We start from the raw sequence: 20233 nt of genomic DNA on the forward strand, positions 1-20233 counted from the left end.
AAAAAAAAAAAAACTCAGACGCAGAAAATGCTGTATCCAAACCAAGCCTTAATATGTCATGAATGTTTTTTAACCCTTGAATTTTATGTGTGCTACGTGTCAGTCATCTAAATTAAATCGGGCGGGTGAGCCTGTCCCATAACTAAAAGTCAAGTTTTCCAAGGGGAGTGGACTAAAAAACAAACTCTTCCAAGGGGAGGGTGGGTCATGCCACATATGGATGACACTTTTTTTTCAACATGTGGATGACAAAATTCCTCCATACAAATTACGTGTCATATTGGGGTTGGTCAGTGTAAAAACCAAGGCCTTTGTTCACTTAATAAATAGAGACATTAACCAATTCCAATGTTTGTGTACCAACGTTGAGATCCAATGGCTTCCCAATTCACCATCTTCTTCCTCATCCTTTTACTCTCCACAGTTTTGGTCATCGGAGAAGATCATGGCTTTGGAAGAAGCCTAGACAGGAAGCTCCTTGGGTTAAAGAAAGAAAAGCTAAGCCACTTTCAGTTCTATTGGCATGACATAGTTAGTGGTAAGAACCCCACTTCAGTCCCAGTTGTAAGACCACCCCAAAACACATCAGCCTTTGGTTTTGTAAGTATGATTGATAACCCTTTAACCTTAGGACCAAAAGTGAGCTCCAAATTGGTGGGAAGGGCACAAGGGTTCTATGCCTCTGCTTCACAACAAGAATTGAGTCTATTAATGGTGATGAACTTTGCATTCATTGAAGGCAAATATAATGGTAGCACAATTACTGTGCTAGGCAGGAACTCAGTGTTCAACAGCATGAGAGAGATGCCAGTTATTGGAGGCAGTGGGCTTTTCAGGTTTTCGAGGGGTTATGCTCAGGCCAGGACTCATACTCTTGATCCCAAGACTGGAGATGCCATTGTTGAGTACAATGTCTATGTATTGCATTATTGATGTTCTTGGCCTTATGTTGTGAACTTTATCCTCTTGTAGATTTCATGTATATTGGCCACTTTGGGTTGGTTAGGGGTTTCTCTTGTTCAATAACAATAATAGAGAAATATTTTGTTTAGTTTCAGTAATTTTTGCCATACTTTCATACCAGTTTATTGCTTTAGTCAAAAAAGAAATCCCAAAAAACTTAAAAGAGTAAAGTCATTTTGTTATTATATTTCTAAATTTTTGGTTAAACTTTCCAATAATGTTATGAAGAATTTTCCAAGAACCCATCATTTTGTTTTTTGTCATTTACCGACGGTCATTCATCAGTTCTGACAAAAACATTACTGCAAATATTTCAGGCCCTCATCTCCATCAATTGAGATGGACTTGCCCGGACTGACAGCCTAGCCTAGCAAACTTGCACTACTTAAAAAGTCTAAACTTTAAAGCGTCGGTCGATGGCAATTATTTGCTAAAAAAAATAAAAGTCTATCATTTGTTTATTGTTTAACATTTGATGGAGGACGGTGTTGATTAAACAATGCATAATGACAGTTTGGTGTGTAAACATTGGAGGTGGCATTCAATTGGAAAATGTTAGAATCACAAGTTTTTTTACAATTTTTGTCACAGTTTGGTTAAGTGGCAAGTCGTGAAAGGTGAAGTAAAAGTGGTGGGTTCAAAACTTCATCACTCATAACTTGCTACATAAGCAAGCTATAATAAAATTGTGAGAAAAATTGTGATCCTAACCTTACACTTCTTTTAATTTAATAGCCTCTACGGCCAACCTTATTATTCACCATTTTTTTTTCACACCTTTCCTTGTGTTTTTGTGTTGGGTGAATCGGTGAGTATTTTCTCAAATGCTATGAGAGTGAGACGAGAAAATTTTTAATAATTTTTAAATTTATTTATGAATTTGTAACACAGCTGGGAGCACAATAATGTTTACTTTAATAATAACAATCTGATCATTCCAAGGGCTCTGATCTGAACTTTTAATTATTTTAAATCCCCATTCTTAAATCCTCGTATCAAATCTTTAAAACTGGCAAACATCATTCATAACACTCAACTAATATTTTTTATGAGCTAACAATACTCAACTTAATTAAAGGGTTTCTAAAAAAAAAAACTTAATTAAAGGGGTACCATTTCTTCATCATATTTTTTATAATTTATAGCAATACCAAACTGACAAATTTTTTTCCATTTGTATAGTACAACCACTATTTTATTATCTGTCACCCGCAAATTTACCATCTTGTGAAAAATTATTGTCCAAAAACTTGTTTTTCTTTTGGTAAAAAGGAACTTATATAAAAGATACTAAAGAGCAGAGGCCGAAGCCACTAATTTACAACATCTATTACAATACAAACCCAAATAATCAAAATGCAGAAGGGCAAAAACAACAGGGGGAGAAACAAACGAGAATAAGAATCCAAAGAGACTCCCAATTTAGCTACGACATCAACACAAAAGTTCACTCCTATGTAGCAGTGAAGCAATCTAGTTTGAGGGATTTGCACCAAAAGGTCCCTACAACTACAATCATCAATAAGGGCAGAAACATCCCCAAATAAATCAAAATTACTTAAAACTAGGAATATAAGAGCAGTTGCATCAAGATCTACTTCAACTGCTACTAGCTGAAGCTCAATGCTAATGATAGCCCCTTTCTTAAGGCCCATAATTCAGCTGCAATACTAGAGACCAGCCTAACTGTATTATTTTAACTAACTTTTACTTTTATTTACAATATTTTTAGCAAAAAATTTGCAGTTTTAGAAAAATAAGCAGATCTCAATTGGACCCTAAATCAACTACATGAATTGGACCAAATTTCTATCAATCTTTAAAGAGTCTGTACACAAATTTTTTCTAAGCACCAAAACAACTTACTTTCATTACTTTCCCAACAACCAAAAAACTTACAAACCACAAAAATCTCTCAAATCTATAATCGAAGCTTTAAATAAAACAAAGTTCAAACCAAGTCACTAGTCCTAACAGCGCTCAAACTAACTCATTGAGTCAAGCGTGATGAGAACCAAAAAAAAAAAAAAACCCTTAGATCTCAAGCTTTCAATTTCGCTCAAACTAGATTTGTAAGTTCTTTTCGTATAGTAAATTGCCTTATTGGGTTAGGAGTGTCTCCATAATGGTTTTTTCTTTGGAGTCATTTTTCATTAATTTTTCACTTCATCATTGTATCGTTGTATTCATTGCATTATGCTTATTGCCTTTTGATTTGGTAACTTACTAGTTAGTGGTGCATTAATTGTGAAAACTATGATCACATAATTGGTTAATTGGTACTTAATTAATAAATCCACTTCATAATTAAGTAAGAGATAAACCTTTTCATCTTTTATTTCTTGGCATAGTTTTGACTTTTGCCATTGAAGAAAATCTTGACATTGTGAACCCTAAACTTAAATGGCCGAGAAATTAAGAAAGCTTAGCCATTTAGCTTATATATTATTGGCATGACATTTTCATAATGATGCCATGTTGTTAGAGTCTCATATGACGGCTATAAGTAAATGGAGTTTTTATTTTTATTTTTTTAAAAGTAAGTATATGGAGTTTTAACTTTTAAGATCCTATACATACTCTAAAAAGAGGTGTCTTCCTTAATTTCCATCCAGCTCAACAATCCCATATTCCCACCCTACTATCCACCCACCAACTCATTACTCATAATCATATCATGATTCATGAGATGTCAAGAATGTGGTTTGGCAAAGATATGCTAATGGTCTACTTTAATTGCAAAAACTTTAATTTTTTATTTTTAACAAAAGGTTTAGGATCATCGTTTATAAGTTTCACTTATTTATTTGCTCCCATATTTTTACTTGAGTAGAAAACACTTTTTTTTTTTTTAAATATACCACCATTTGTTTTAGGATTATGCTAACGAGTACCTCTAGGGTATTGATTAATAATCCATTTTAGGAAAGTTTTAACATCACTTTTATAAAAAATGAAAAAAACTGTCAAATCATTAATTGCTTTTTTTTTTCTTTTCCAATAAAAACTTTCTTTAAATAAAATATTAACCAATATCTTAAGAGCATTCATTAACATTTCTCTAAAGACACAGAATTTTTGTTCCTCATTCGAGTGCGACCCGTCGCTATCTTCCTGATCAATTCCTCTCAATGTGTTTCATTATTGATGTGCGGGGGAGGAAGATGATTTGATGATTTGATCCCTGAGGTTGAATTTTATTCTCAAATAAAGTTATTCTTCACGAGAGAGAGAGAGAGTCTTTGAATAGTCATGCACCAATTACATATGCCATGTATTAATTACATGATGGAACATATTGGTCATTCCAAGAAGAAGAGTAACCATATAGGGTGCTCTCGCGTAGCCTAAGGTGCTCTCGAGTGCCGTGTGTTGGGTGTGGAAGCAGTTAGAGTCCTGCAAGCTGTATCCTTGCAGGGGTGGAGTGGTCTTCGTACTATAAGACCAACAGAGGGGGGGTGGGATGGAGGACGAACTAGAGGAGCTGTGGAAGAAGTTTTCTTTTACAGAGGAAGAAGATGAGAGCATATCATTAGGAAGTAGTACCACGGAGGCGGCGAAGTTGGTTGGAAAAAACTGTATTGTAATGAAGGTTCTGTCACATAGATGTATGAACATTGAGGCCCTTCGAAAACACATGAGAATTCTTTGGAAACCGAATAAAGGAATGTAGATAAATGAGATTGGGGATGAGGTGTTCTTGGTGGAGTTTGGTGACGGAAGAGATAAGAAAAGGATTATGGATATGAGTCTGTGGACTTACGAGAAGCAATTGATTCTTTTGAAGGAGTTTGAGGGTGAACAAGTACCAAAAGACATTCAGCTGTGGAAATTACCCTTTTGGGTGCAAATACACAATCTACCTCTGAAGAGTAGGACTAGAGAGACAGGGTGGGCAATCGGGTCAAAGTTGGGAAAGGTTGTGGACGTGGATGTCGTGGAATCGGGTGTCCACTGGGGAAAATGTCTTAGAGTAGGGATCGCAATGGGGCGGGGCAGGGCCGAAGGATGGGATCTTCATCCCTGCCCCGCATGATTTTGTCTTGCCCCATCTCCACCCCGCCCCGTATGACCGGAAAAACTTTCTCACCCTATCCCCGCCGCTTGGGGCCCCACGAAGCCCCGCCCCACCCTGTAAAACTCTACTTTTTGTTAATTCGCCCTACAATTAGTACAATTTTTTTAATAAAACCTATTTCATTAATAAAAATATACTTGAAATTACAACTAAATTTATCGCATCAAATCAAATCAATTTTTAGAAAAAAAAATTGAATAATATATATCCAAGCGTTTAACAAGACAATCACAAAAATAAATAAATAAACTCATAGTATAACACATAACAAAATAAAGACAGAGAACCACCATGGGTAGAATAAAATAAACTAATATGATATGTTATTTAAATAGTAGGGTTTTAGGGAATGAAAAATTTACAATTATAACCCTAGCAACTTGGGCTTGGGCTTGGGCTTGGGCGGGGGTGGGGTGGGTTTAAAAAGTCTAAACCCATCCCCGCCCTGTAGTGCGGGGATAAAATCTTGCCCCATTCCGACCCCATCACCTTTGCGGGGTAAGGGAAAACCCGCGCGGGGCGAAGCGAGGGAGGGGCGGGTTAAGCAAGGCGGGGCAAAATTGCCATCCCTATCTCAGAGTAAGGGTGCAGCTTGATGTTACGAAGAAGCTGATACGAGGGAAAAAGATAGCAATTGAGGGAGGGGAAGAAAGATGGATAGCGTTCAAATATGAGCGTCTTCCAAACTTTTGTTACAGGTGCGGTCTGCTCAGCCATGGGATGAGGGACTGCCCAGAGGGAGGGCGAAAGTTCTGTTTGGAGCAACCAGTACTACAGTATGGGGCGTGGCTGAGGGGTGAGGTGTTAAGGAGAAGTGGTGGTGATTTGGTAAAGCTCGGAACAAAGGATGGGTGGTACGCGAAGGGATGTCCAACGAGGGACGCGGTGGGAGGTCAAAGAAAGTCTATACACGTGCCCAGAACGAGTCTAGAGCGTTAAAAAGGCGCGAAATCTCCGCTACCTTTCTTGGGAACTAGTGACAGAGGGGAAGAGCACACCGAAGGGGGTTAGGAAAGAAGAAATTAGAGGGGGGATCATGAAAAGGGAAAGGAGACCAGCCTAGGTGAGCACCCTTATGGACTCATTGCCAATTTGGAAGAAGAAAACAGGGAGAGGCTCAGGACTCAAATACAAAAGGAGGAAGTGATGCAGTGGGAGAAAGGGACTGAACCTGGGGCTGAGAAACCTTTTGAGTTTTGTATGGCGCCAAAGACAGAAGGGAGTGGTGATGACGCGGGCCCAGGGAGTGTGGATAAGGAATTGGGCACAATGGCGATGTGTTTCGATGAGAATTTGGGTGGGTTACGGAGACACTTGGGCCAAAAAGTGGCCATTGGAAATGCATGGCCAGAGAGGTCCACGGAGCATGTAAAACAAAAGAAACTAAGGAAGAGATAAGGTTGGGCAAAAGACACGGCCCGGGTCCATTACAAGAGTTAGATCCTAATTGTACAACTCAAAAACAAAGAAAACACGAGGAGGAAAGTAAGGCAAACAAATACAATGAAGTGAGGGATGGCGGAGAGGCGGTGGCTGCGGTTCAGCATCGCCGAGCTTCATGAGTGTGCTCTCGTGGAATTGCCGGGGTTTAGGGTTACCCCTAGCCGTCCGAATCTCACCGAAGAGGTGAAATCCAAAAACCCAGTTTTGGTCTTCCTCGTGGAGACCAAGGTGAGTCAGAGCAGAATCAAAGGCTTGCAGAGGAAAAAGGAGTACACTCAAGGGATTACGATGCCATGTGATGGCCGGAGCAGAGGTTTGGCGATGCTGTGGCACGAAGGGGTGGACGTGAGGTTCAAAAGCTGCTCTCACTCCCACATCGATGTGGTGGTCCATGGAGACGACGAAGCGAAACCATGGAGGGCATTGGGCTTTTTTGGGCATTCGAATGCTAGTAAGAGGGATGTTTCTTAGGAGCTGTTGAAATCCTTTAAAAATTAGTGTGATATGCCTTGGATGGTTTTTGGGGATTTCAACGAAATCACCCATCTAGACGAGAAGTTGGGCTGGTTGAAGCGTGATGCAAATCAGATGGGGTGTTTTAGGAAGTGCTTGAATGTATATGAGCTAATTGATTTGGGTTTTGTGGGGCAAAGATTTACTTGGTGCAATGGGAGATTAGGGGAGCAGAGAACTCTCATTAAACTAAATGAGAAATGGGTGGAGCAATTTCCGGAAGCTCAGGTTCACCATATCTCTATGTCAGCATCTAATCATTGCATGCTAGCCCTGTTCCTGAAGAAGATGAAGCGCCCAAAGCCACCGAAGAGGAGATTTGTTTTTTAGGCGATGTGGGCTAGAGATGACAAATGCAGGGAAGTGATTGAAAGGGCATGGGACCCCATTCAGACTAGCTGTGATTTAGGCATCGTAGAAATAATTCGAGGTTGCCAAGATCTTCTTCAAGATTGGAACCGTGGTGTGTTTGGGAATGTACATAAAAGACTGAAAACCTTAAAGGGGTGGCTCCACCTGCTTGAAGCTCAGAATAAGCTACATGAGACAGCTTTAGAAATTAAGGAAGTAAGAAAGGAAATTAATGAGATGCTGACTAAGGAAGAGGTGATGTGGAAGCAAAGATCAAGGGCACTTTGGCTCTAGTGTGGAGACAGGACTACAAAATTTTTTCATGCGACAACCTCTCAGAGATGGGGAACGAACAAAATTGAAGGGCTTAAGGATGAGGGCATATGGGTGGACAACCAAGAGGACATTGAGAGGGTGATACTAGATTACTTCAAAAATATTTATAGATCAGACCATCCAGTTTCCTTTGAAGCAAGTTTAAGAGCAGTGAGATAGAAGGTGACTCCTGAGATGAATGAAGCATTGCAGCGTGAATTCAGAGCGGAGGAAGTCAGGATTGTCTTGAACCAGATGCACCCAACCAAAACCCCCAGCCTGGATGGTATGTCTCTTATCTTCTTCCAAAAATATTGGGATGTGGTTGGCACGAGTGTAGTAAATAGTGTGCTTCAAATTCTTAGAACTAGGGAGATGCCAAATGGCTTGAATGAAACTTTCATTTGCCTTATCCCTAATGTGAATTGCCCCCAGAATATTTCCGCCCGATTAGTCTATGCAACGTAGTATACAAACTTGTGTCAAAAGTACTAGCAAATAGGTTGAAGAAAATTCTGCCTGAAGTGATCTATGAGTCCTAGAGTGCTTTTGTCCCTGGGAGGCAAATTACAGATAATGTCTTAGTGGCATTCAAGACAATGCATTGCATAGATCAAAGGAGGAAGGGAAAGAAGGGTTTGATGGCAATAAAACTCCACACGAGTAAAGCATACGATAGAGTAGAATGGGCTTTCATGGAGGTGACGATGAGAAAATTGGGCTTCGAGGAGAGATGGATTAGGCTGATGTTGATGTGTGTAAAGACAGTATCCTATTTGGTTCTTATAAATGGGGAACCTAAGGGAAAGATCACTCCAACGAGGGGGCTTCGCCAAGGCGATCCTATATCGCCTTACCTTTTTATGTTATATGCAGAGGGGTTGATAGCCATGCTTAGAAAGGAGGAGGGTGAGGGGCTAATCAGTGGGGTTTCGGTCTGCCGAGGGGTGCCAAGGATCTCTCATCTCTTGTTTGCCAATAACTGCATCATTTTTGGGAAGGAGTGTGTCGATAAGGGCAATAAAGTGCTAAAGGTGCTGGCTGACAATGAAAGGGTATCGGGTCAAAAACTGAATAAGGAGAAGACATCTCTTTTTTTCAGCAAAAATACTAGCAAGGAAATATAAGAGGAAATCAGAGAAATCTTTGGGGCTCAGATTATCCACAAACATGAGAGGTACTTGGGGTTGCCCACCCTAGCGAGGAAAGGGAAAATAACGGCTTTTAGTCACATTAAAGACCAAGTGGAGAGGAAAGTGGCTGGTTGGAAAGGTAAGCTATTGTCGAATGCGGGTCGAGGAATTCTGATTAAAGCAGTGGCACAAGCGACCACAACCTATACTATGAGTTGTTTCAAGCTCCCGGATTCCCTTTACTGTGACCTTAATTCAATGGTGAGCCAATTTTGGTGGGGGCAGAAAGATAAAGAGCGAAAGATGGCGTGGACTTCGTGGGACAATCTGTAAACCTAAAGTGGAGAGGGGAATGGGGTTTAAAGACTTAAGAGCGTTCAACTTGGCCCTCCTAGCAAAGCAAGGGTGGCGGCTGAGTCAAAACCCTTCTTCTCTTACCCACAGAGTGTTTAAGGCAAAGTACTTTGCAGGCTGCTCGTTTTAGAAGCCCAAGTGGGGAAAAAGCCTTCCTATGTGTGGCGAAGCATTATGGCAACAAGGGAGACGGTTGAAAGGGGTTCAAGGTGGTGTATTGGTAATGGCAGAATAGTGGAGATCTGGAGAGATAGGTGGATTCCCACCCCAAACAATTTTAAGGTAATTAGTCCAAAAGGTTCAGATGGGGAGTTCGTAAAGGTTGCTCAATTCATTGATAGGGAGACGGGGATGTGGAAGGTGGACCTTATTAAGAAGACTTTCCTTACCCATGAAGCTGATCTTATCCTGGGAATACCACTGAGTCCTAGACTGCCCGAGGATTCTCGGATTTGGGCTTGGTCAAAGAACGGCAAATTCACAATGAAAAGCTCGTATAAGGTGGCTCTCGGCTAAAGTAGGTGGAGCTTGCTCAGAAAAGGAGAAAAGCGCGGGACTGTGGAAGTTGGTGTGGAAGCTCAACTGTCCAAATAAGATCAAACACTTCCTTTAGAGGGCATGCAAGAATATTTTACCAACAAATTTCTGTCTTGCGTTAAGGAGAGTGACCTCAGATAGTAGGTGTGGCCTCTATGGGGCTATGAATTGTCTGGCCATGCACTGTGGGATTGCGATATAGCTGCTGGGGTGTGGAAGGAAGTTGGCCTCAATCTCCCTAACCTGAAGCAGCTCATCAAGGACTTCATTGATGTGGTTTGGATACTAAAAGCAAAGGATGGTGTCTCGAATTGGGAGCTGTTTTCCATCATAGCGTGGATGGTGTGGAACAATAGGAACGTTTTCAAGCATGAAGGGAGGTGCAAAGACCCAAAGAAAATTGCAATGGAAGCTAGGGAGTATGCAAAGGAGGTAGTAGATGAGTCTCTACCTCCTAGCCCTTGTCCAGCCCCTGTTAGATCAAAATGGCGGCCACCTCGACATGGGAGGTACAAAATTAATGTTGATGGGGCTGTGTTCACAGGTATGAAAAGCTGTGGAATCGGGTGGTCATCAGGAATGAAGAGGGTCAAATTATGGGAGCGATGAGCAAAAATTTGCCCCTTCTATTAGGAGCGTTGGAGGTGGAAGCCTTAGCTATGGAAGAGGGGCTTGCTCTGGCTTGGGAGTTGTCTCTGTGGGAAGTGGAGTTGGAAAGTGATTCTCAGGTGGTTGTTAAGGGAGTCACAAGGGCAGAACCAGGGCCAAGTTCAATCATGAAGGTGGTGGAAGGGATAAGAATGGGGCTGGGTTCCTTCAGGTTCTAGTCGATTAGCCATGTTCTCAGATAGTGTAACAACGCTGCACATATCATGGCGAGGGAAGTTAGTAATAGTCTTTTTTGTCATATTTGGGTGGAAGACACCCCCTATAATAGCAAACCAAGGTCATCCGGATGTAATTGATGAGGACTTTGGTCCTGAGTAATGAGAATGGTGTGAGTTATCACTATCAAAAAAAAAAAAAAAAGAAGGGTAACTGACGTGATATTCTCTTATTTTTCAACACATTGAACAAGGTACCAAAATTATGAGGTTGCAAACTTGCAATTGCATTGTGGGGTTGGACGGTTGGTACTTCTTTTTTGCTGAATAGTGGGGTTGGTACTTGGTATTGGTAAGTAAAGTATTCATGGAAATGGACTTCCAAATCTATTGAACTTAAGGGGATTGGAGAAGAGCATGCGCTTTATAAAAAGCTTGGCTTCAACAACAAAAAGCTTCAGCTCCTGATGCTTCTATTAGCATGAGTGGCCCGTGATCTTACTCTGTCCAATTGTGCCATCCTCCAATACATCATCAACAACAGCCTTTGATTAATAACCCATCAACCTTTAGGCAGAGCACAATTTGCATTATGCATCCGAATCACAACAAGAAATTGGTCTAACCCTTAATTGATTACCAACCCTTGCATTTTTTGAAGGATATTATATAATGTTAGCAAAATTAAGTTTTCATCAACGTGAGGGAGACCTCGGTTATCTAAGGCAATGAACCATTCAAGTTTTTTTTTTTTTTAGTATACTAAATATTTTAACAAGCATACACAAGGGGAGAGAGAATAAGATTTTAAAGAAATTAATAGTGGTGTATATCCAAAATGGCCTAATTTGAATGATCCTTGAGAATATAGGTTACATTGAGAATTAGGTTTAAATAATATTGAGAAAGCATATTTTACCATTAAGATTTTACTCCCTCCGTCTCATTTAATTTGTCCTCTATTTCATTTTGGGATGTCCCAAAATATTGTCCAGTTTCTAATAATAGAGGGCATTAATTTACTAATGTTCCTATTATGCCCCTATTTAATTTTCAAAACTACTCCATTTGAAAAGAAATTCAATTTTTTGATAAATTTATTTAAGGGTAGTTTTGGAAACTAATACATTTTTAAAAGTTAGACAATATAATAAATGATGTTCCCTTAAAAAGTTGATTTTTCAAACAGGACAAACTAAATGGGACAGAGGGAGTATTTATTATATTAATACGGGTCATGCTAACGACAATGATTTTAGGAAAGTTTTGACACCACTTTTATGGGAAATGAAAAAATATTGTCAAAACATTAATTGCTTTTTTTCCCTATAAAAATTTTCTTTAAATGGATGGTTAACCATTATCATAAGGGCATCTGTTAGCATTTTTCTATTAAAATATATTCCCTCCATCCCACTTAGTTTGTCCTGTTTGAAAAGTCAAATTTTTTAAGGGAACATTATTTATTGTCTTGTCTAACTTTTAAAAATGTATTAGTTTCCAAAACTACCCTTAAATAAATTTATCAAAAAATTGAATTTCTTTTCAAATGGAGTAGTTTTGAAAATTAAATTGGGGTATAATAGGAATGTTAATAAATTAATGACTTTTATTATTAGAAACAGGACAATATTTTGGGAGATCTCAAAATGATATAGAGGAAAAACTAAATGGGACGGAGGCTGTATGTCATTTTTCATTTAAATAACACAGTAAAAACAACTTAGTAAAACTTTTTTTTTTTCCTATTTTTGGTAAAAATGAACTTATATAAAAGAAACTAAAGAACAAAGACCGAAGCCACTAAATTACAATGTCTATTACGATACAATCCAAATAATCAAAATGCAACAGGAGAATAACAATTGGGAGGAAAAACAAAACGAGAATAAGAATTGAAAGAAACTCCCAATTTAGCTAAGGCATCAACACAAGAGTTTACTCCTCTATAGCAATGAAACAATCTAGTATGAGGGATTTGCATCAAAAGGTCCCTACAATTATCAACAAGGGTAGAAAGATCCCTGAATAAATCAAAATTACTAAAAAATAGGAAAATAACAACAGTCGCATCAAGCTCCACTTCAACTGCCACAAGCTAAAGCTCAATGCTAATAATAACCCCTCTTAAAGCATTCCCATTAAAGGAGTCAAAATTTTTAGCATTTACCATTTCAAAATACTACTTTTTAGCTTTTAACACCTCACTTTATAATACATCATACATCAAAAATTCTTTTTTTTTTTACTACTTCATTTAAATATATATATATATATATATATATTTTTTTTTTTTATTCTCTGTATGTTTCTTTCTCTCTCTTCTTATCTATGTCTCTCCCTTTCTCTGAAAACCCACCACTTTCTTTGTAAACCCACACCCACGGCTAGTCGCTGCCAGCCACCACCATCGAAAACAAAAATTAAAAATAAAAATAAAACTACCCGCTGGTACCGCCACAGCTACAACAATTGCCACTGTCACCACCACCCACAACCATGACCACCAACCACCAAAATCATAACCAAATCACAAACCCAAACCCACAACCTCATCACCATTCACCACCAACAACCGGAAAAAGAAAAAGAAAAACAACCCTCCAAAATCACAACCAAACACAAACCCACAACCTAAACACAAACCCAAAGCCACACCGATCACAATCCCAAATCACAATCCCACAACCCAGACTCACGCCGATCACAATTTCAAATCACAAACCCACAACCTAGACCCACATCGATCACAATCACAACCAAACCACAATTCCAATAATCACCACGTCGATCAACTTGATGACCCACGCTGAACTCTTACTCGATGACCCACACCAACCTCCCCTCAACGCCAATGCCCATGCCCTGAAATAGAGAGAAACAGAAGCTACGAGAAAGAGAGAAGAGGAAAGTGAGAGAGCAGATAGAAGAAAGAAGAGAAAAACAAAAAAGAAAGAGAAAAAGTTACTGGGAATAAAAAAAATAATATTTAGTTTAGCATTTAGCTGTGTGTCATAATTTTTGGCACTTTAAATCTTTGATGTAATGGGTATTTTTATGTATTGGTGTTAAAATTTAACTTTTAGCATTTTTAACATCATTAATGAGGATGCTATTTTGGCCCATAATTCAACTGCCCTTCCCAATATCTAATAAGTCCTCAGATCCAGGTAACTTGGTGCTGCCTATAACTAAGAGCCAAGTCTTCCAAGGGGAGGGTGGGTCATACCACATATGGATGACATTTGTTTTTCAACATGTGGATGACAAAAGTCCTCCACAAATTACGTGTCATATTAGGGTTGGTCAGTGTAAAGACTAAGGCCTTTGTTCACTTTATAAATAGAGACATTAACCACAAATTACGTGTCATATTACGTTGAGTTCCCGATGGCTTCCCAATCCACCATCTTCTTCCTCATCCTTTCGCTCTCCACAGTTTTGGTCATTGGAGAAGATCATGGCTTTGGAAGAAGCCTAGACAGGAAGCTCCTTGGGTTAAAGAAAGAAAAGCTAAGCCACTTTCAGTTCTATTGGCACGACATAGTTAGTGTCCGTTTGGATAAATGGGTGAAAACTGAAAACTGAAAACTGAAAATACTGTAGCAAAATAATTTTTAAATGTGTAAATAATACTACGGGACCTATTGTTAATAAAAAATTGCTAAAAAAGTATATAAATAGTGTGTGCACAGTACGTGTACTGCACGCTTGTCCCTGCAGCAGAAAAAAAAAAAAAAAAAAAAAAAAAAAAAAAAAAAAAAAAAAAAAAAAAAAAAACGTGAACGCAGCAATAAGCTGGATCCAAACCAGCACTTAGTGGTCGCAATCCCACTTCAGTCCGAGTTGTAAGACCACCCCAAAACACATCAACCTTTGGTTTTGTAAGTATGATTGATAACCCTTTAACCTTAGGACCAAAAGTGAGCTCCGAATTGGTGGGAAGGGCACAAGGGTTCTATGCCTCTGCTTCACAACAAGAATTGAGTCTATTAATGGTGATGAACTTTGCATTCATTGAAGGCAAATATAATAGTAGCACAATTACTGTGCTAGGCAGGAACTCAGTGTTCAACAGCATGAGAGAGATGCCAGTTATTGGAGGCAGTGGGCTTTTCAGGTTTTCTAGGGGTTATGCTCAGGCCAGGACTCATACTTCTGATCCCAAGACTCGAGATGCCATTGTTGAGTACAATGTCTATGTATTGCATTATTGATGTTCTTGGCCTTATGTTGTGAACTTTATCCTCTTGTAGATTTCATGTATGTTGGCCAATTTGGGTTGGTTAGGGGTTTCTCTTGTTCAATAACAATAATAGAGAAATATTTTGTTTAGTTTCAGTAATTTTTGCCATACTTTCGTACCAGTTTATTGCTTTAGTCAAAAAGGAAATCCCAAAAACTTAAAGAGTTAATAGTCATCTTGTTATTATATTTCTAAATTTTTGGTTAAATTTTCCAATAATGTTATGAACAATTTTCCAAGAACCCATCTTTTTTTTTTTAATCATTTACCGACGATCATTCATCAGTTATGACAAAAACATTACTGTAAATATTTCAGGGCTGTTTGGTAGGTTACTTTAAATAATGTTGTTTAAATATTTTTTATATATGTAAGCGAAAAAGTGTGTTGAAATTTGTGTAAAATTGTTTAGAATGTGTTATAGTTGACCCGCCAAACAATCTCTTAAACTTTAAGTCGGTCGATGGAAATTATTTGCTAAAAGAAAAATAAAAGTCTATCATACGCTTACTATCAAATTTATTGTCATTTTGTGTGCGTATGTGTGTGTGCATAATTTTGAATTGATAGATTCAATTCTATATTACTGATTATCTATATTATATATGATTACTTAAAAGTTTTATGATATTCAAAATTTTGATTAAGAATTCTTACATTTTAAAACTTTTTTTTTCCCATCAACCGAAAATTTTTCAATCCCCAAAACAGTAACTTGGGCAGATCTCCTATAACAAAAAATTCTAAGAAAAAAGAAAAAGAAAAACACACATGGCCTTTCTTTTACAATTGGATTTACATATTCTCAACTATATCAAGATAGTTGTCAATGCTTTTGTAATCTGATGGAATTTTTTGTTCTTTTAAAAGAAGATATTTGGATTTAACCTTGAGTCTTAGGGACATAACAAAATTCATAATATTTTTAAATTAGTCTATCTCCTCAGACATAATTTTTAAAAAAAATTAATTAGAGATTGGGGGGTCCAATGTAAGAGGAGATAGCTAATTTAAGAATGTTGAAATTTTTTATTGTAAATATTTATTATGTCATTACTCATTACTTATTAGCTTTATTGTTTAACATTTGATGGAGGATGATGTTGATAAAACAATACATAATGACAATTTGATATATATAATTAGAGGTTGTGGCATTCAATTTAAGACCGAAGCAAGATAGTGCTATGCTTCTAGGAAAGGCACATCAATTACCAAAATACACTTACCTCTACTCTTGGGTGTCCACAGTTCCCGCACCAACTGCACCTAAAATGATTGCTTACTGCTGAGAGCTAAATTATAGTATTATATATGTAAAATGTTACTTAATAGAAGTAATTTAACTCTTTTTTTTCTTTTTTGAACAATGAAGTAATTAGTTTTTTTAGAAGAGAGTAAGTAGTTTCAACTTACTTTTGTTTATTTATGAAGTAATTTAGCTTTATTAAAGTATATTATGTATGCTCTTTTCTTTGAGGTATAACTTTCAAGTATGTTGGCCTATTTTGATTACTTTGAGCTATTTAGGAGGGTTTAGTTTTATTCAATAATACAGAGTACAGCAATACTTTGTTTATTTTCAGTAATACTTGCCATACTTATACCAAATTCAGTCATAAAAGAAATCCCAAAAAGTCCATGCAATGGTAAACTTAGTTAATTGTCATTTTTTCTCCCAAAAAAAAAAAAAAAAGAAGAAGAAGAGTTAATTGTCATTTTATTATTAATTTTTCTTGATTTTTTTCTTAAATATTCAGACTGCATCTTGATTTTATGTTCCCAATTCCCACTCGGAGAGACTTGCCCAAAAAACATAGCCTAGCAAACGTGCACGACTTATTAAAACTTAAGGTGCCAGTCATTGGATATTATTTGCTACACAAGAAACTAAAAGCCATCGTATACTAGTGGAGCAATTTCAGAAATATTACAAATTTTACCAAGCATGTTTTACAAAATGATAAATCATTAATTTTTTGAAACAAATTATCATTAATTTTGTATAATTATATTCATTATCACATCACTTTTTAAACTTTAGGATAGTAAATACTTCAGCATTGTACATACTAACATATAGGGTAAAACTTTGTTGCGGGTCAAGAGTTAATTAAAAATAGGGTATATTATCATATTGGTCTTTAACGTTTACTTTAAATGTTAATGGTTCTTAACATTTTAAATATGTCACTTTAATTCTTAACTTTTTGGTATTGTAAAAAAATCATCTATGTCATTAAATGGTGAATAAAAAATGTTGACATAGCTAACTGTACTAATTAAAATATTATTTTTATGTCACCTAAACTGCCATGTGTACAGCCACTTGGCCCAAAAAAAAATCTACTACTAAATTAAACTAACCACAATACTATTCAAAATTTTCCATAAAATAAACTAGATAAATCAGACCAATTTCTATTAATCTCTAAAGAGTCTGTACACAAATTTAATTCAACCAAATACACAACCAAAAAATGCATCACTTTCTTTTTTGATGAATGAAAAAATGGGTAGAGGAGGGGCGACTTGATTTGGTGTCTTCCACTTGAGCGTGACCATAGTGACACTCTACCCATTCAACCCGGGCCTACAGGAATGGGGATTTGGATGAGCTATCACTGTGCACCTAGCCCCATCAAAGACTCTAGTGAGTATGAGCATAGAGCATGGAGTAATTTTAGAAGCGCTTCTCATTGCGAGATTCGAACTTGCAACCTCCACCTCTCAAACCACTAGGTCAACCACCCACGGTGGTAAAATGCATCACTTTCTTTTTTGATGAATGAAAAAATGGGTAGAGGAGGGGCGACTTGATTTGGTGTCTTCCACTTGAGCGTGACCATAGTAACACTCTACCCATTCAACCCGGTTCTACAGGAATGGGGATTTGGACGAGCTATCACTGTGCACCTAGCCCCATCAAAGACTCTAGTGAGTATGAGCATAGAGCATGGAGTAATTTCAGAAGCGCTTCTCATTGTGAGATTCGAAATTGCAACCTCCACCTCTCAAACCACTAGATCAACCACCCATGGTGGTAAAATGCATCACTTTCTAAGCACCTAAACAACTTACTTTCATCACTTTCCCAACAAACAAAAAACTTAAAAACCACAAAGAATGTTCTCAAATCTATGATAGAAGCATTAAATAAAACAAAATTCAAACCAAGTCGCTAGTCCTAACCACGCTCAAACCAACTCATTGAGTTAGGCTTGACGAGAACCACAAGAAATTAGGAAGAAAAAAAAACCCTTAGATCTCGAGCTTTCAATTGGTTTAGTTCTTTCAAATGTGCCTTTTCAATATGTTTATTTGCAATTACACATATTCTGAACCGGTGCTAGTGTGCTTATAAATACACATCCCTCATTCCATTTTAAAAAGTTAGTTTTTTCATTCATTCATAAGAGTCTTTAGAGAGAGAGAGATACACACACACAATTCTATTCGTTGTGCACGAAGATTGTAGTGCTTCTACATATTGTTCATCATTTTATCTTGGTCAGTTTTAAATCAACCATTCTGTATTCATTTGGTCTATAAGTTTTACTTTATTTCTCGTATACATTCACAGAAATTTATATATATATATATATATATATATATATATATATATTGTTTATTGATCTTCTTCACAATATCACAAATGTAAATTATTTGTGTAATTAAGGTCAAAGTAATTATTTGTGTACATATAGTAATTTTTCTTATTGTAATAGGAGTGCCCTGTAATGGTTTTTCCTTTGGATTTATTCTCCATCAATTTTTCACTTCGTCATTGAATCATTGTATTCATTGCATTATGCTTATTGCTTTTTGATTTGGTAACTTACTAGTTACTGGTGCATTAAAATTGTGAAAACTATTATCACATAACTAGTTAATCACTAGTTAGTGGTGCATTAATTGTAAAAACTATGATCACATAATTGGTTAATTGGTACTTAATTAATAAATCCACTTCATAATTCTTTCTCCAAAAAAAAATCCACTTCATAATAGAGTAAGAGATAAACCTTTTCATTTTTTATTCCTTGGCATAGTTTTTGCCATCGAAGAACATCTTGACTTTGTGAACCTATTAAGCAAGAGATAAACCTCTTCATCTGTTATTCCTTGGCATAGTTTTGCCATTAAAGAAAATCTTGACGTTGTGAACCCTGAGCTTAAGGTTAGAGAATCCACAACAGTGGAGCTAAAATTTTAGCAATTTAGCTCTACAAAAAATTACTTTATCTATTTTACCTACTCACTTTACAAAACATAATGCAGCAATGGATCTATTTTTAGCTTTTTACACAATAAAATAATATAAACATCACAATAAAATAATATATCTACTACAATAAAATAATATATCCAACTACCCAAAAAAAAATATTCACAGCACCAACCACAACCACCTCTACCATCAGCCATAGCCACAACCACAGCCACAACCACCAGTCCACAACAAGAAAAAAAAAAAAAACCACCAACCAAAATCTCCAATCTTTTTTCTCAACCCAGACCAAACAAAATCACCAATCACAAACAAAATAAAAAATCACCAATCACAGAGCTGGGCTTCGATGAGGAGGACAGTGTCAGCGTGGGTCTGATTAGCGAAAAACCAAAACAATGGTCTGATTGGCGTTGGGTGAGTGTTGAGATAGAGGACTGGGCGGAGGTGTAGGTCTGATCGGCGGAAAACCAAAGCAATGGATCGGCGACTTGGGGCTTGGGTCGGCTTGGGCCGGTGATGTTGAGGCTGGCGGAGGCGTGGGTTGGAGACTTTGGGACAAAGAGGTGAGAGAGACTGAGAGAGAGAGAGAGGCACAGAGTGACTGAGAGAGAGAGGCACCGTATGAACAGTGACTGTGAGAGAGAGCTTCAGATGGAGAAGAGATGAGAGAGAGAGAGGCATGAATAAAAGAAAGAAAAGAAATATCAACCTATATTATTTTAATCGGAAAGCTGAATAATTTTTTTTTTTTTTATAGCTCTCAGCTACAGTGCTCATGTAATCTATACATGAGCACTGTAGGAATTAAGCTAAAAATTTTAGCTATACCTCCACTGCTGTCAGAGGGTTTTTTGTATTTTGGTGGAGCTAAAATTGCTATATAGCTATTTAGCTCCACTGCTGCAAGTGCTCTTAGCCATTTAGCTTATATATTATTGGCACATTTTTATAATGATATCATGTTGTCAGAGTCTCATATGTTGGCTCTAAATAAATGAAGCTTTAACTTTTAACTTTTATGATCCAATACATGCTCTAAAAAGAGGTGTTTCTCTTAATTTCCTTCCATCATGCGATGTCAAGAATGTGATTTGGCAAAAATATGCTAATGGTCTACTTTAATTGCAATTTTTTATTTGGTTAACAAGAGGTAAAATGCAAATTATACCCCTAAAATTTTGGATGTGTTTGAATTTTACATTAAAATTTTAGAATTTGAATTTTATCCTCTAAATTTTAGGG

General features: G+C 37.2%; 2 protein-coding genes across 2 annotated transcripts; both read left to right on the plus strand.

Moving 5' to 3' along the window:
* The first annotated feature begins 349 nt into the window (after positions 1 to 349).
* Positions 350 to 1057, plus strand: LOC142606787 (dirigent protein 22-like). The gene has a single exon (XM_075778128.1). The coding sequence runs from the start codon at positions 376 to 378 to the stop codon at positions 931 to 933; it is 558 nt and encodes a 185-aa protein (XP_075634243.1). The 5' UTR covers positions 350 to 375; the 3' UTR covers positions 934 to 1057.
* A 12844-nt stretch (positions 1058 to 13901) lies between these two features.
* Positions 13902 to 14840, plus strand: LOC142607283 (dirigent protein 22-like). The gene is made up of 2 exons (XM_075778728.1): positions 13902 to 14061; positions 14325 to 14840. The coding sequence occupies exons 1-2, from the start codon at positions 13902 to 13904 to the stop codon at positions 14726 to 14728; spliced, it is 564 nt and encodes a 187-aa protein (XP_075634843.1). The 3' UTR covers positions 14729 to 14840.
* Positions 14841 to 20233: the final 5393 nt, after the last annotated feature.

The sequence above is a fragment of the Castanea sativa genome, chromosome 8 (assembly GCF_040712315.1).
Source record: "Castanea sativa cultivar Marrone di Chiusa Pesio chromosome 8, ASM4071231v1".
Taxonomy (NCBI): Eukaryota; Viridiplantae; Streptophyta; class Magnoliopsida; order Fagales; family Fagaceae; genus Castanea; species Castanea sativa.